The sequence below is a fragment of the Mauremys mutica genome, chromosome 1, assembly GCF_020497125.1.
Source record: "Mauremys mutica isolate MM-2020 ecotype Southern chromosome 1, ASM2049712v1, whole genome shotgun sequence".
NCBI classification, from domain to species: Eukaryota; Metazoa; Chordata; order Testudines; family Geoemydidae; genus Mauremys; species Mauremys mutica.
The window spans coordinates 247,109,390-247,127,508 of NC_059072.1; the positions used below are offsets into that span (position 1 = coordinate 247,109,390).

The 18,119-nt window shown below is 41.1% G+C and overlaps 1 protein-coding gene across 1 annotated transcript in view; it reads left to right on the plus strand.

Annotated features, from left to right (window-relative positions):
* Positions 1–7,721: 7,721 nt before the first annotated feature.
* Positions 7,722–18,119, plus strand: part of NPAS2 (neuronal PAS domain protein 2) — a 158,410-nt gene continuing 148,012 nt past the window's right edge. The window contains exon 1 of the mRNA XM_045005967.1: positions 7,722–7,841. Coding sequence (XP_044861902.1) covers positions 7,735–7,841 — 107 coding nt within the window. The 5' untranslated portion in view covers positions 7,722–7,734. The remainder of the gene's footprint in view (positions 7,842–18,119) is intronic.

An 18,119-nucleotide genomic window follows, 5' to 3' on the forward strand; every position in this document is an offset into this window, starting at 1 on the left:
TTGGAGTCTTTAAATCAAGACTGATGTCTTTTTTAAAACATATGCTCTAGCTCAAGATGTTGGGCTAAATCCAAGAATCACTGAGGAAAATTATATAACTTGTATTATCCAGGAGGTCAGAACAGATTATCATACCATTACTTTCTAGTCTTACATTCCATATACTTAATAGATTTTATCAGAGAAAGTAATGTGATTTGAGCGTGTATCCTATAAGTTCCACATTTTAAAACCCCGGAACAAAAATTTCAAACTTGGCTTCCTAGCACTAAATTAAGGCTTAGGTATCCTATTTTATGTTCATAATAACTGCTGCTGCTCTTCAGAAAATCATGCCATCTGTTTAGATGCCAGAGTTATGGATTCAGGTGCCTAACTATAAGCGCCCAAGTTTTAAAATGTTTGTTATTACTTCTATTCTTTATTTAGCCTTGAAGATTCACAGTTAACGGTCATGTTTCGTTATGTGGGTTAAATATTTGGAATAAAAGGATAGGCAAAAGAGCAAGCATGGATGGTTAGCGATGGAGAAGGAACCACAGGCGGTCAGCTTTGAGGGGGTATTCGAATAAGGAGAGGGAAGTTTTTTGGTGCACTGGAGGTAGGAGGCTATTCCAGATATAGGAGGTGATATGATAACAGGTGCAGGGTCATGAATGGGAAAAGTAATCAAAGAAGGTGGTAAAGAGGGAGTAGTTAAGAGAGTGTATGAGAATCAGGGGTGACATTGTGCCGAGCCTTGAAAGTGAGGATAGGAGTTTGAACAATGTGCCTAATCCATCTCCGATTGGAGTCAATGGAATAATTGGGGGGACGTGTTAGGGGGACTGGTTCTCTAAAGTCCTCTGAAATAGAGAGGCAGAGAATTCCAGGTGAAATCTACTGAGAGTCAGGATCCAGGGACATATCTCCAGAGGTTTGTCTTGACTAGGGAAGGCAGTCAAGTTTAGTTCAGATTAGCTAACGCATGCTACCTAAACCCTGACAAACTCAACCTTTTTTCTAGTGTAGATGCAGGTTTTACCTGATTGAATTGTAGCCTGGGCTTCAGGTTAACTGTGTTACTCTGCATTTACCCAAGTTTAGCTAACCCATGCTAGCTACGCCCATCGTAAACTCAATTACTTTTCCTAGTCAAGGTAAACCCCTGGTAAGAAGGGTGTTAATGTCTGCCATTTTGTTCTAACTACTTGAATGAGAAAACATTGCTTTTATAGGCCAAGACACCTATAGAGTTCCAGAGGAAAAAAGCCCATAGTTATTTCAGTGACAAACTATGGCCATGTCTACGCTACCACTTTTGTCAGTAAAATTTATGTGGCTCAGGGGTGTGAAAAAACACACCCGAGCAACATAAATTACACAACAGAAGCGCTGGTGTGCACAGCACTGTCGGCAGGAGATCTTCTCCCACTGACATAGCTGCTGCTGCTCATAGAGGTGGTTTTATTATGTCAACGGGAGAGCTCTCTCCCGCCAGCTTAGAGCAGCTACACGAGCGATCTTACAGCGGAACAGCTGCATCACTGTACAGCTGTGTCACTGTAAACTCGCTCATGTAGATATGGCCTATAATCCTATTCCCTACCCACAATTTTGCTCTATGGGAAGTCTGTGAATGCTCAGCCACAAGATGCCAGAGCAGGGGTAGACTTCAAGACTTTTTCACATCCAAACAACTGTTTCACACTTTCTTGAATCTATTCAGCAACTTTTTCAAATCATGCCCTTCTTTCTTCCTTCTTTCCCTGCATAAACCTGCTTAAAAGAAAACCTCCCTTAGCTCCCCTGTCTAGTGCTTGACCTACCTTGCATAAAAGAGAAAAAACAACCTGCAGCGGTGAATAAGGTTTGAATGTAAGACTAATTTATTCCCTTCCTTTGAAAACCTGTGGACGAGGTAAAGTTTTGTTTAAAAGTGCACCAGGTTGATGATGCAGAAAACCCAACTCGTTGTCCCTTTGCTTGTAGTGATTAGCAGCCAGGCAGAAAGGCAGGGAACTTGGCCTTCTATTTGGACAGAGCCTGAAGATTCATTAGGCATCCTAGCTCCAAGCACCCACGAATCCCTTTGCAGTCCTTTCAGGCATCCCTCTACTTCTCCCCTGGCAGTATGGCTCTGCTGCTATTGGTCTCCCTGTTGATGATTGTGCATTACCTCCCCATCTGAGTCAGTTATAAACCACAGATGGGAAGTCAATGTTGATAACTCTGAGCAGCATTTACTTCTACAGAGATTTCTTCCAGAAACATCACAGGTCTGTTGGAGAAGCATACCACCTAGAGCTGCTCCTTGCAGGCCTGGCTTGATGTGGTTGAGGCCTCATTTCTTGGGAGACAGGATTAGGGAGGTACATGGATCAGCAGGCTGGACACAGAATGTCTGTACTAGCTAAGATAAGGGGGGACACTCGGGGAACCATTTACCATGGACAAGATAACAATGGATAAGATAAATAAGGAATGTAAAGATGAGATAACAAATAAATTGTACATGGACAGAATGGGGACAGAGCATGTTGTACAAGGATTGGTTCCTACAAGGTAACCAAGTCAATCCCGAAATGTGTGATGCAATGTATAATAAATGCAATCTAATGTGTAAATGTATATAAAGGAAGAAGTTTGCTGTGTAACTTTGGATGTGTGGTGTGCCCTGTAACCACCCTCAGTGCTTGAGCCTAATCAACTCATGCACAGTTTGATGGTATAGCTATAAAGAAACCTCAGTGATGAGTTCGGAGTTAAACTGAGTTGCTGGGAAGTGAGTGGCTAAGGTCTCAGAAGCCACCCCAACATATTCCTGAGTAGATAGGGACTCAAAGGCTACCCCAACACTCCTCACATTCACCCGCCCACCACGCGCTCCAGCTAACAGAAATCACAAGTGGTTTCAAACAAGGATTGTTCATGTGAGGGACTGCCTCCAAATTGGAGTTAGGGGAACATGTTGAGTACCAGGTGATGGCTGCCAAGTATTTGTCCTTGTTTGCTGCCCCTTTTGACATGGAGTGTAGAGCTGCAAATGGACCAAGGTCTGTCCCATTATTTGCACCATCACAATCTGCAGTATTAATTAAATGAATCCTTACCCATCTTCTTCACTTGCTCAAAAACTTCAAGAGGACATCTTCAAACTACATTTACTTGGTCTTCCATCTGCTGGTTTTCTATTCTCCTAGTTTATGTTTACCACTCCCAGTGATCCTTAACCTTTGTCATTTTTGTTTTTCCTTTACAGTAACTGGAGATTGTTTTGCCCTCTGTATAATGTACACATACAAAGACCATTCCAAATATAGGTTTTATATTTAAATGATTACATGAACCATGCAGAAAAATATATTACTAATGATCTTTAAAGACTGAAATTCAAGTGATCAGATTCCACATGCAGCATTATGAGTGTTAATAAAGGCAAGGAAGACTGAACTTGGTAAGTTTTTTGGGGGGATGGTATAATGAGGTTGCCTACAATGGCATATGGCCCATCTGTGACTGCTGTGAGCAAATGTCTCCAGCTGCTGAGTTACTACAGAGAATTATTTCCTAGGTGTGTGTCTGGTGGTTCTTAATCACATGCTCAAGTTTTGATCACCATATTTGGGGTCAGGAAGAATTTTCCCTTAGGTCACATTGAAAGAGACCTTGGGTTTTTGTTTGTTTGTTTGATTGATTGATTTTTTACCTTCCTCTGCAGAGATCACTTGCTGGTTTGAACTAGGTAGTAAATAGTGGATTCTCTGGAACTCAAAGTCTTTAAATTAATATGTGATAACTTCAGTTACTCAGCCAGAAGTTATGGGACAACCACAGGAGTAGGTGGCTGAGGATCTGTGGCCTTCACTGTGCAGGTCAGACTAGATCATGATGGTCCCATCTGGCCTTAAAGTCCATGAATAATACTCTTATGGACCAACTTCTAGTTGGAACAAATGGGATTGCTGCTTTGGGTCATGCATCTCTCATGTCTGGAAAGCAATTTTCTGGAGTACTTATATGTGGTATCAAGTCTAAGCAGTAAAGGTACTTTCAATAATTAAACAATAACAATTTACAATTACCTCAATACAAGTTCTAATTCGTTTTTTAATGGTTATTGTTTTCACAATGCAATTTAAAGTATCAGTAAATGAATACATCAAGAGAAATTCTTGCTCTACTTTTGGCAAATCTGCATTTTGCTAGCTACCCCAGTGTTACATATGTAATGTAATGTATGAATTAAATAAATTTAAACCAGCTTCACTTTTTTATTTGTGCACTAAAAGTGATCACTTTCTGCAGGATAATGTTAATTAAGGTCTGCATTCTAATTTTGTGTATATCCACTTGTGTCTTGCAGATTGCCCTTCCCAGCTCAATGGTGCATATTCCACAAGGAATTCTGTTCTACAGATTTTGAAAATACATGGCCATGTTCTGGAGGGATTTGGGTATTTGTGCAAAAGGACTGGAATACCAAATCATGTGGTATGTACTCATAGGAAGTCTCTTTTTTCATAACCTTACAAGGCCTGCAGACTTTATGCGATCCTTATTGTGCAATACAGGGAAAAATACATCAGAAACAAAAAATGTCTTCTGCTCCACTCCTCATGTGATGCTTTATTCCCTCACACACTTTTAGTTTGCCAAAGGATCATTTAACCATTGTTTGGCAATTTCCAAAGGTGGGGGGGAATGCTGTGTTACATCCAAAGGAAGGGAGGAGCTTTTTAAAGTTTTGTATTTAATCTGATTATAAATACACAACTTCACCCTTTTAACATTAGTCATGTCTGTGCTAGAAGGGAGAGTACAAAAGTGCCTGACTAAAGAGTGCAAAATTTTCCATAGTTTGGAACTGTAGACAGGCAATTCAAACTAACATTTCAAATATATCATACTCAGCATCAGAAAGCGCAGCAAATCAAGAGCAAGCCTAAAAATAAACAACTTCTCCTAGGATCTAACACATTTCCTTATATCTCACTGGCTACTTTTCAGAAGGAGTATTAGACAAAAATAATACACGTGAGAAATAAAGAGAATGACCTACTTTACAAAAAAGAGCTCTCTGTAAAGGTTTTGCTCTAATTGACGGTGTGGAGTTGCATAACCAAATAAGGAATTACTGTTTATGCCTGGAGTAGCTGAGAACCTTGCTTTAGGTAATGGAGTTCTAGGGCCTGATACTGTTTCCACTAAAATCTATAGCAAAGCCCTCATTAACTTAAATGGGGGCAGGGCCCATAGTCCTCATTATGGACCGGGCCCTGTTATCCTTGGGTCATGGGACAGTCAATTAATCTCAAGTACTGGGAGATAGCCATCAAGATTTGGACAGGGAGGAGGCAAGGATACAATGTTTTATGTTGCTATGCGTTTCCATGGGATGGGAATATTTCTTCTAGTTGTGGATCAGTGGTTTGTGATGTTACTCTTCAGTTTCAGAACTGTACCTTTGAAGACTGGGCTGTTAGCAAAAATATAGTATTTAACACTTACACCATAAGGAGCTTGTTGGGTTATAGTTGGCTAAACCTGAGGATCCTCACTTCCTATAAGGGGTGAGAAGGATGGTCTTGTAGTTGAGTCATGGGTATAAGAGCTTGTGACAGAGGGGTTCTGTGGCTCTACAACAGACACCCACTGTCATCACCTAACCACTTAGTGCTTCAGTTTCCTCAATAAAAAGGAGGGAGTGATATTTACATCTCTCCTTGGTGTTATGAGGCTTAAATCATTAATATTTATGAAGGGGATCATCAGGTGAAAGGCTCAGAGTATTATTGTTTTTAAAGTGTGCCTATAGCAGAGGGTTGTAGGGTACAGCGATCCTACCCCTCTCTAACCTGGTCACTATAACAGAAGAGCGGCATAGCTCAAGAGTTTTAAACCTCCCCACTCCACATTTGCTGGCCAGCTTAAACTGCGATCGTTTCTTAGGATCAGGGACACCGCAGAATTAGCAAAGATCAACTGCCGCGTTACGCTCTGTAGTTCACTGTGCCTATGTATAAATATAGCTAAGTTGATATTTGCTCTCGGCATTGTGAAGAAACCCTCCCTGTTTTTTTCGTCTTCTGTGCTTTCTCTAGCTCCAGTGTCTCCTTTTCTTGGATCCTCGCCTGTCTCCTCCCACAGAAAGAGGGGCGGGGGGAGAGAAAAAAGGTCACGTATGTTTGGAAAATATGTAGGTCAGTGGAACATTTCCTGCACTTGTGCAAAGGGAGGCAGGGGAGGGAGCGCTCCTCTCCTTCTCTCTGCAGCTTTTTCTTCCCCACCCTTTTCCTCCCAAAAGCAAAACCACCCGCTCTTCAAAAGGGGGGAGACGGGAAGCGATCACCGGGTCCCTTTTCAGCCCTGACCAATTTTGCAGCCCAGCACATTTTCCTTGCAAGAGAGTCCGATTATAGCAAAGCAGCCGCCGCCTTCCCCCCTCCAGCTAATTCGAAACCACGCACTAGCACTCCCGCAGGAGCTGCACCCCGATGATCGCCGGGCGCAGGCCGGGCTGCGCCCCAAAAGCTCTGCTGAGCGGGGGTGGGGGACGATGCAGGATTTGCTGGGAGGATGCTCCCGCCTCGCCCCCGGGGCACCAACTTTAAGGAGAAGTCCCGGGGTTGCAGCCTCCCTGCCTCTCCCCTCAGTGCATTTAACTTAATGCACCAGGACGGGCCCCAGCCAGCAGCCCCTCTGCCCCCCGACTTCCTTCTCCTCGCCCCGCAGCAGCAGCCCGGGGTGCCGGCTGGTTGGCGGTCCCGGTGGAGCCCGCGCTGCCGCGTGTCTCTGTGCGGTGCGGCGGGGAAGCAGGAGCCCGGCATGCGGCGTCCCCTTGCACCATGAGATACAGCGGGGGCAGCAGCAGCAGCAGCAGCAGCCCCAGCAGGAAGGCGGCGGCGGCGGCCAGACCCCCGGGCTTGTCGTGTGCGAGGACGAGTTTGCCGGCTCCCGAGCCTGGCCCCTTGCGAGAGTGGAGCAGCCGCCGCCGCAGCGGCACCGGGAGGCACCACAAAAGCGGCGGCGGCGGCGGCATCAAGCCCAGCAGCAGCAGCAGCAGCCGGTGTCAGAGCGGCCGCGGCTCCCGCGCTCAGCTCGCCACAGCGGACAGCAGCAGCAGCAGCTGGGCTAAGCCGGGTCCGGCCCGCCTCCCCCAGCACCCCAGGTAAGGCGCAGCCCCGGGGGGGGGGGGGGGGGAACAGACAGCGAGCCAGGGGAACTGGCTTCCGCGTGTGTGTGTGTGTGGCTGGGTCAGCCGGGTCAGCCCCCTCACACCCGCCTCGCAATTTCCGCGCCCGCAAGGACAGGGAGACGCGCGTGGGCACACGCACAGCTCCACCCTGGCCGGGCATGACAGGCTACCCACGCCGGAGTCCAGCCAAAGGGGAACCGAGCCCGAGCCCTCGGGGCTCTGCCCCAAGCTGCCACCATCCGCCCAACCCGGGTTTCATACTGTGGGCGGGGTTTGATCCCCTGTGGCCCTCTGGTAGAGCCTCACACACGAGCTTCCCTTCCTGGCGAGCGGGATGGAGGTGGTGTGTTCTGGGTTACTCACTCCTGTCAGGGCGCTGTATAGCCAATGGTTTGCATTTTAATGGACATCACCGCTGACAGTAGGAGGTGTCAGCAGGAACTTGGGTTGTCAGCTACTGTCCATTCAGAAAACACACACACACACACACATACGGGAGTTCCTTTTAATTTTTGAGTATTTGGCTTGAACACGGAAAGTGAGTTGGGAAAGCACTGATGGCCCCTTCGCCTCAAAATTTTTCATGTGGCTGTATACATACAGAGTCGAGGAGGGATCTGGGCATTGATGCTGCAGTCCTTATTCAAGCAAAGTTCCCATTAAGGTCGGTAAGAGTTTTTTTCCTGAGGACTGGGCCACAAGGTTGTCATTTGCCAAGAGCCTCTTGTAATTTAAACCATTTGTCAGTTTTCTTCTAGTTTTCTTTTCGTTTGCAGACCAGAAAAAAAGTTGCTAAATAGACTTCTAACAACATGGACTTTGTTTCCTAAAGAGTTGTGTAGTGTTCCTTTCCTGCCAGGGCACTGGAGTGATTTAGCAATTAGTGAGGATGCTAATCCGAAAACTTTACTTGATATTCCTTAACTGCTTACAGGATGATATCTTACTTTCACTCCAGTGATTTAGAAATAATTAGCTGTTATAAATATTATAGCCAGCAGAGGAACTTTAATCTTTTTATGGTACTAAATCTGCAGAAAGGCTATAAAACCCCTTAGTGTGGGCATGCATAAAATGAGCTTTAAGTGTACAAATTCAACAAGTGTCCACTGTGGCTGTACCTTGAAGTGGAAAATTGTCTCCTTCACTCATGTATGAAATGCTAATTTGTATCCCATAGTGATGTTTGTTTAGTTACATTAAATAATTAGTGATTGCAGTTTCATGATGTAATCAGCTCATCCATTGATCTGTGTCTGTTTCTGAAACCTATTGGCTGGCTAAGGAAAGGCCCAAACAACCAGAATGCGTTTAGGAGTAATGTTATTCATGTGAGTACCCATGAGTAACCTGCATGTGTGAGGGTTTGGGGCCAATAATATATGTCATGAACTTAACACTAACACTGTCTCTTCTTGTATTTTAAGATACAGAGCCATGATTTCATCTTCTTTTCAGTAAAATTTTCAACAAGTTTTTCTGTAACAATTATAAGCAGTGCAAGTAGTGACCTCTATAGTTAAGATTGCCCAACACTTCCCATTATAAACCTCTATTTTCAACTGCTTAACTTCGTGAAAAGTAAATGTTTTGGGCTGAAATTATCCACGTTGGTGTCTGCCTATGGCTGATTTATTTATTTTTTAATTTTGAACTAAAATAGTCCAGTCACTTCTGAAAATGATAGTAGGGAAAAATATATTGTTTTGTCCATGTTAAAAAAAAATCTTACAACCATTTCTTTGGGAAGCTCTAATGCCTCCATGATTTTGAGCAGGGAATTGAAATTTGGCAGGGATGTCACCTTGGTGGCAGGGATGTACCTGTGAAAATGTAGGTTGCTTCTGTGAAAATGTATGCAAATTTGGCCAAGTTATAAGCTTTTAAAAAGCCTCAGTTTGCACATGCTTGGTGGAGACTTGTTAGAGTTCAGCTGCTAAATTTTCTGAAGACTCTGTGCTGAGCATGCACCACCTCCACACAGCTCCACTCCGTGCATGTGCCATCTCCACAGAGCGACTGAGCATCCTCCAACCTAAGGCTGCAGGGGCTGAGCAGGCAGCTTCCCTGTGGTTGCTCCTCCTCATTTCCAAAGGCTGCAGTGGTGCTGAGCACCAGAACTGAGGGCAGGTCTACACTACGGGGGAAAATCGATATAAGATACGCAACTTCAGCTACGTGAATAACGTAGCTGAAGTCGAAGTATCTTATATCGAATTACCTATCATCCTCACGGCGCGGGATCGATGTCCGCGGCTCTCCATGTCGACTCCGCTACCGCCGTTCGGATTGGTGGAGTTACGGAGTCGACAGGAGCGCGTTCGGGGATCGATATATCGCGTCTAGATGAGACACGATATATCGATCCCCGAGAAATCGATTGCTACCCGCCGATACGGCGGGTAGTGAAGACGTAACCTGAGAGGAGGCACTGTGGAAGAGATGGAGGAAACAGCAATGCTCAAATGAAGAGGGGTGATAAGTAGTGGGGAGAGGGGAAGGAGATGCAGGGAGGGAGGATTTGGGCATGGTTAGGAACAGAAGTGGGGGATAGGGCAGGAGCTCAGGGGGTCAGAAGATGGGATGGGAACAAGAGGTTGAGAAGGGCAAGAATTGGGAATGGGGAAAGACAGGAATGAAAAATGGGTTGGGAGTAGCAGAACAGGGGCAAGGTTGGGAGCTGGGAAGGAATCCGAGTGGATAGCAGCAGGCAAAGAGACAGGGGCAGAAGCTGGGGAGGACTGGTACAGAAGGATCTGTAATGACTAGAGCACATACCCCTCCAGAACCTGGAATTGAACCTAGTATTTTGGCGTCGTAACATTCTTTTGATAGCACTTTGTTGTGAAAGCTACTGGCAAAGTGTGTGTCTCCATCCTCTTCTACTGGCAGGTCCATATAGAAGATGATAACCTTCTACTGCTACCAGTTACTCTGTTAACTCAAGTGATAGAGGACTTTGCTGTGGATCTAAAGAACCCAACCCAGCCCATGTGGGGCTCAACATGCTTCATGATGGAATTTTAGTTTTTTCAATTTTAAAGCTTTTAAAAATCGTAGGAAATTGCATAAATGTACATTAAAAGAATATTAAACTTGCAAAATTCTATGGAAAAATTGTATATGGTGATGTAATTAAAGGCAATATCACAAGGGGCCAAATTAAGGTTACATGGGTAGCCTTAATTGTGGTATTTCCTAACTTTTGAGTGCTTGACTTGGCAACCTTAATATTCTTTTCATGTAGGGTTTTTATATAATGAGCGTAAAGATTTGAAGAGCTACTGTCAGTTAAATACATATTTGTTTAAACATATATTTCACTATGTATTTTCTATGTTTACTTTCTGTATTTCTCTTATCTCATCCTGGACAATGTAGAATTTTAATGAATTTGGTTTTACTTTTGTTTATAGTTAGTTTCACTTTCAGGTTCCTAGTGCTGCAGTGTTTGTGTTTCAGATTCTGCAGAGGAATATTTATTTGTGTAAACATGGCAGTTTCTGTTGGTTTGATTTTGTTTTCCTGTTGGCCCTAGGTTTTATGAAAAAAATGTTTATTATAAAATTAGGGTTAGATCCTTCAAATACTTATTTTTGTGAATAAGTTCTCTCACACAAGTAGTTCTGTGGAAGTCAATTCAAGATGACAGTACCCTTTTAACAGATTTGTTATGAGACTGCTTAATTTTTTAAAAAATAAATGGTTTATTGTCTGATTTAAACAAAATACAGAGGTATTAGTCTTGTTGATATTATGTTATTATCTGGTATGTCACAATATTTATTCATAGTATAAGGCTCTGGTCCTGCTCTGTGATTCACTGTGGACTGCTGGGCCTGTATGGAGCCCAGTTCACTTCACTGGGGGAAAGGAAAGGAAGGAAGGGAGCAGGATGGGAACAGAGAGTGACAGCTTCGTTTCTATCCACTAGGAATTAATCAAAGATTTCTAAAAAGTCATTCCAAATCTTTTCAAATTTGTGTGAGGTCCCTCTTTGAAATGTTACCTGCTTTTTAGCTGCCAGGTCAGCCAAGTTGCTGTGCCAAGCTTCTATCCCTGGCAGCAGTCTGCTCTTCCATCTAAGCAATATGAGTCATTGGGCTACAAGCTCTGTTCTAGAGAACCAAGCTTTCCTTGAATTGGAGAGTTTCTGAGATGAAGGGATATATGCCAAATATAGTTCTGGGAAATAATTTTTAAGATGTTCTTGTTATTAGATAAGTCCCAAAACATGTGAGCCAGTGTGGCTCCAGGTTATGCACAACTTCAGCAGCAATTTGTTTAGGCAAGGCCCATGCACTGTAGCCTATGCAGGGACCAAGTATATTTTTAAATGCTAGACTATTTTTATCATAATGAACAAAATTTACCTTTTTTATCTAAAGACTTTATATTGTTGCCAGCTTCTGGATGACAAAATAGTAATTTTTTAAAATTAAAAGTCATTCTGATAATATTTGCTAGCTTTTAGATGAATTCATCCTGATTTTTTAAATAAACAGTCTCTCACTATTTTTAATCAGTTGCTAACACTACTCTGTTTTCTGGTACAGACACCAAAGTTGGCAGTTTTTCAAACTAGCAAATACATACACACGACTATATTATACTGGGTGGATTGATTTAAATAAAAAATATATAAATCACCAATTTGAATCATGATTTAAATCAACAATCAGGAAACCTTGATTTAAGTGATCAATTTTAATCATGTGTTATATTTATGCTATTTATTTTCTTAAAGAAAGGTTGATTCTTACTGGTTAAGTAAAACATGTTCCATTGTAACTAACTATATCCTGTATTCTAAATTTGGTGCATTTTTTTGCTAACCAGGAGGATATCTATGTCTATAAACATTTAATGAAGCAATTATATAGCTTAACTAACATTTATTCAGATTCTTAACTTTTAGATATTTTTAGTATGTTAGAAAATAGTGAAATATGCATTTCTTATTTACCAGAATATGACTAATTTTTTACTTGTGATTTGTGTCAAGCTGTATGTGAATGGAAATTCAAATTAAATAAAAAATGCACAAAAACACAATTAAAATGTTTTAAAATCAGACTTAAATGTGCTGGATACATAAGAAAAAAAGTTTATCAAAACATATTCTACATTCAAAACTGATTTATTACACAAAGGAAATATCTGTAGTTAATGAATTGCCCTGATTGCTTCTGGTCACCATGTCCTTCAAGATTTTAGAACCAGTAGATCTCATCCTATCACACCTAGTTTTTCTTGATAGACTGGAAGAGGAAAACAAGCTTTCCTGCTTTTTTCAACTCCCACTTTGTTTCTTAACTTTAAATGACCTCATCATTAAACTGAACTAGCTGAATAAACTGAAATGAAAAAAATATTCTACCTATTCCTGCAGAAAAGGCTATCACTGTCAAAAGCTAGTTTAGAACGTCAACCAGTTGGGTGGTTTGATTCTATTTAAAACTTGGCAGAGGTACTGCTCAATATTTGTTGTATTTAATTTACATTATTTTAATAGTTTAGACCAGGGGTAGGCAACCTATAGCACGCGTGCCAAAGGCGGCATGCGAGCTGATTTTCAGTGGCACTCACACAGCCCAGGTCCTGGCCACCGGTCTGGGGGGCTCTGCATTTTAATTTAATTTTAAATGAAGCTTCTTAAACATTTTAAAAACCTTATTTACTTTACATACAACAATAGTTTAGTTATATATTATAGACTTCTAGAAAGAGACCTTCTAAAAATGTTAAAATGTATTATTGGCACGTGAAACCTTAAATTAGAGTGAATAAATGAAGACTTGGCACATCACTCCTGAAAGGTTGCCGACCCCTGGTTTAGACCTTAACATAAATTGTCAATTTCAAATTTAATTTTAAATAGTTTTAATTAAAAAAAGACCTATACCTAATTTAAATAAAAATATCTGATTGAAAAAAGCCAATATTTTAAAATAATTGATTTGTATGCATCCTGATATTATAAAATAATAGCAGACTCTCGTACTTTTTCATGTTAGAGTGTTGTTGTAGAAGCAGTTGGGGGAAAAAGAAAATACAGTCCACCCTCGCTATAACGAACCTGTCAGGATCCAGGCCTTTTGTTCATTATAACCAGGGGTTCATTATAGCAAAAGGACAATCACAACGAATCATAAACTGCTGGAGTAAGTTAATGAAGTCGCCTTGGATAGAGGCGTTAGCTTAATTAATTAATTAATAATAATTAAGGCTACAAGTTGGTCAGGGAGGGAGAGTTTTGGTGACCTCTGCGACTTCAGCCCCTTCAGAAGCGGGACTCTTGGCTCCCAGCTGTCAGCCCCAGGTGGTGGGAGGCAGAGTGAGGGCCCACTCCTTAGTTTTTGCCCTTGGGTTCAACCCTGCATAAAAATTGTCCATGAATATGCAACATCCCTCCACCCCCCTTTTTTTTAATAGTACGGTATTGAAGGGCATTATTCCAAGGGTGTACTGTATCTAAAAGCACTCCTGAGTTTTGTATTTCTTGTTCAAGCTGTTTTGTGTTATTTAATAAGCAATATTAACCACACTTCCCAGTGGTGACAGCGAAACCGTGTATTGGACACTGATTCTATTGAACAAATAGACGTCTCTTTTTCAGAGAGCTGTCAGATTGTTCCGTCTATTGAGCAGACCAACGGTATAGGTTCTTGGGTCCTCTGTAATCAACATTCAATCAAGTTAAAAATAAAATATACAAAATAAAGCCTGGAGCTAGAAAATACATTTTTAACAAATTTAGGTTCTAATTTGGCAGTCACTCTTACAGGTCTGTCACTATGATTTATTCTGTTTTAAGAAAGCACGCACTTCATTATTCAAACTTCATATTTTTATGTTCCTTCCTTTAAAAAACTTGACCTCGCTGGAAAAGGGGAATCACTGGGAAGAAAATTGAAACTTACATATCACACCAAAATAATTTTTTGCATAAGAAGTTTTTGACACAATCATATTGGGTTTGATTTAATTTTGATATTTTGCAGTTGATGAACTGTCCACCACATTTTCTCTTAATTCACACTTTGAGACTCCAAGCAACTTTTTACATTGAGGGCTTCTTTTCAGAATGAAGCTCTCACTTTGGCTGTCTGAATCAACAAGTCCTGTGGCGCGTCTGAATCAAACTCTATGAAACTTAACATTGCTGGGTTATCTGACTTCAGTCAAATACAACAAGTGGATTGACCATTCAAGGCTTGCTCGCACAGTAGATCCATTGACTGAAGTGGGAATACTCTCACTGATATGTGATACTGAACATTATCTCTTGTATTGTACAGAAGAATTGGAATTAATTTTCCAGTTGCAGGAGTTGATGGATATTGCATCTCATTATTCATAACCTTTGTTTTTGCAAAGTTATCAGTTTGGGGGCAGGATTTTTTTTTTTTGGTTCTAATTAGATGTATCTTCTTCACTAGGTCTTATGGAATAAGTCTGCAGATTCTACTTCTGGCATTTTGTCTATTTCTGGTTTTCTCATCCAAAACAGAAAAAGGTTTTAAATTAGAGGCAAATCCATTAGACAAATCCATATGGTATTTATACTTCTAGTGAAAGTTTCTTTAATTTATGGTAACAGAAAAAGTTGCTTTATTATTTCTGTATGGCCCAAGGGCATTCTTTACCTTTTCATTAACTCCATCCTGTTCCTCAGACCCACATCTATATTGTTCCATCTTCAGTTACAAAAAAATTTTTTTTTCTATTTCTCATATTTTAGTGATCTTGTGCTACATTTTCAGGTACCCTAATAAGCCTTTTTTTAAAAAGAGAAAAAAGCCATTTTCTTATTTACATATGGTATTTTCTGTGTTTCTGCAATGTACAGTAGTATGTCCAACTAGATATCCCGATCAAACAATAGTTCTTTTCTAATTGAAACATGCTGGTGTATTTTCAACAATTTCAGGAAGAGTAATCCAGAGCACAAAGATTAGTCATACAAGTTATTGTTTTAACAATTGTGTTGTTTTTACGATAAAGACTAGAAAGTCTCTATTACACTGTATATTGCTACTGAATTCTTTTGATTTCCATTGAAGTCAGAGGAAATTTTGCCTGAATAAGATCCATAATCCGTAATACTCATAATACATAATAATCAGCCCTCAATCTGATTGGTCTCCGAGTGATAATAATCAGTTTAATCTTTCCTCTTTCTCTCAAGCACAAGGGCCAGGTTCTCAGCTCCTGTAAATTGGCATATCTTAGTTGATTTTAACAACTACAATTATTGAAATGAAAAAAAACTGCTGAGAATGAGGCCCCTAATAGCCACATTTTCCTTAAAAATATACAATGCAACCTTTTCAACAACCAAGTACCTGGCAGGTATTCAAACTTGCCAGTATTCAACCCTTAGGAAGCAGAATTTCATTTGGGGCCTGATCCTGCAGTCCTTATTAAGGCAAAGTTTCCACTGACGTCAAAGGGAGTTCTGCGTGACGAAGGGCTACAGGTTTGGGCTTTTGAACATTTCTGTCCCCAGCTTCTTAGGTAGGTGTTATCGGAGTTAAAAGCAATGAACAACAATATGGAGTGCTTACTATATATAGTGATTTTCATCTGAAGACCTCAGAGCAAAGTAAGAATTCAACCTGTTCGTTGAATCTGCCAAAGCAAGATTATACAGGTTTTCTTTTGAATTTTTGAAAATTATTCAAATAATATCCACACCCATACTAACAGCTGCATTTCTTTATTTAGTGGAATTGTACAAAAGGTAAATTTGACTGAAAGACTGATTCACTAATGCTATACCCCCAACGTTATTGTAGTTTGTGTATTTGCAAAAATCAGTTAACAGGGTACAACATTTTTTCTTCACCCTATTAATCCCAGCTAAAATGGCATCATCTCACAAAGGCAATGATGAGGGGCCTATCCAACAAAAGCATCCTTGGCTTCTTGAGTCACAGAGGCCATAGATGATTTTAGCTGGCTCCTCGATGACCAATGTATGTAGGAGAAAAGATCAGCCTGTTGTGGTGGATCTAAAAACACTCCTGCATGCTGTGGATTTATGGGGAGGACGATCATGTAAATAAACTCTTTCCCTCCTGTATTCTGTTACCTCCTATCTCTCTCCATCCATGGACTTTCTAAGTAAGCAATGGGGACTGATTCCAGGTGCCCTACAGGTTGTCTTAAAGGAAAGATGAGAGACGGAGCCTCTCATTTCTCAGTAACTGGATTATGAGATCTGTCTCCGCTCCTTTTTAGTTCTCTCCCACCTTTGTCTATTGCTATTTTTTTTTCTATTTTTTGTAAAAAAAAAAATTAAAAATTGTTTGGCATGGGGAAGATAGGAATCATCTCAGCTCCAACGGATCTTTTTTTCCACCTTCCAGGCTGACCAATTCAAAGCTGTTATCCTGGGAGAAATCTTTGTCTTTGGGGTACATACTTCCTTAGCTTAGTCCCCCTAGATGAGAACATTGTGGAATGTCCTGAGCAGGCTTTATGCATGCCCAACATCATGGCCCTAATTCAGGAATGTAACCCTATTCAGAAAAAAACTTAAGTACATGCTTAAAGTTAAGTACATGTGCTTGAGGTTGATCAAGTGCTCTCCTGAACAGGGATTGGCTAAAGTACATGGTGCTATCCTGAATCAAGGCTAGGAAGTATATTTCAGTGAGGATGGGTGGATGGGAAGGGAGCAGTCCTAAGCAGCGACGTTAAGCACTACGTGGCTGCTAATAAGTGGGAAGTACCCTCTGAAAGTCAGTATAGTACAGAGGCGCCCAAGTGCTTCTCTGAGCCAGCAGATTGGAAGTTACCCTTTATCTGGATATGGCCCTGAGGATATTAGCTGCCCTGAACTTTTGGCTATCCATTTGCTTTATTATGCGTCTTCTCCTTTAATTTCTCCATATATAACAAGGATGACATGAGCAGATTTATAATTATAAGTCATTTATTTTGTTTCTTCAGCTTTATAACTTTTTAATATTTTCTCTTCTGCAAGCTCCAAAAGAAGATTTTGTTCCCAATTCCTCATACATTATATCTGATGTGATTTGTGCCTTAATTTATCAATTTGTTGTTAAACCGCTTGATAAATGTTGATTCTGTGTGCTAAGTCTTTGGAGAATTACCTTGTATTACATTTGTTGTGGAGGATTTTTGTAAAATATATAAACTATTTTGTTAATATGCAGTGTTGTAGCTGTATTGGTCCCAGGATATTAGAGAGACAAGGTGGGCAAGGTAATATCTTTTATTGGACAAACTTCTGTTGGTGAGAGAGAGGAAGGGAGATTGGACTGGGAGTCGTTGAATGGGAAGTGTGGGCAGGGGAAAAAATAGTATGTGATCATGTAATTAAAGACTGTATCATAATACATATGCACAAGGGGGCTGAATTAAGGGTCTGGCATTTCCTAATTTTCGAATGCTTGACTTTGCAACTTTAATGTTCTTTTAATGTAGTTTTTTGTGAGTAATTTCCTAGATTTTTAAGAAAGTAAACTGAAGTAAAAAATTCTGTCATGTGGCATCATATTGACATCCACATGGTTCATTAGCATCACTGGAAACTTTAGATCCACTACACAGACCTCTGCCATTTCATTGCTAATGAAGTAACTGAGAGCAGTAATAGGTTTTTTTTCATCTGCTATGTGGACTAGTACTAGATGGAGATGGGACACTTTGCTAGTGGGTTTCACAGGTATTTCCTGACAGTGGAGGAATAGTGAGACTCAGAACTCCTGGGTTCCATTGCAGACTCGGGAGGGGAGTGTGCTCTAGTGGGCACAGAGTCTTCTGCTCATTCCCCCCCAAGTGTGACCCCTTCTGCAGCATCCCCTCCTCTGCCCCCACCCCTGTCCGGTCTCTTCCATACCCCTGGCTCCTCACTCCAGTTCCATTCTCCTTAATTACCAGTCCCAATCTCAATTTCTTGGGCTTCTCA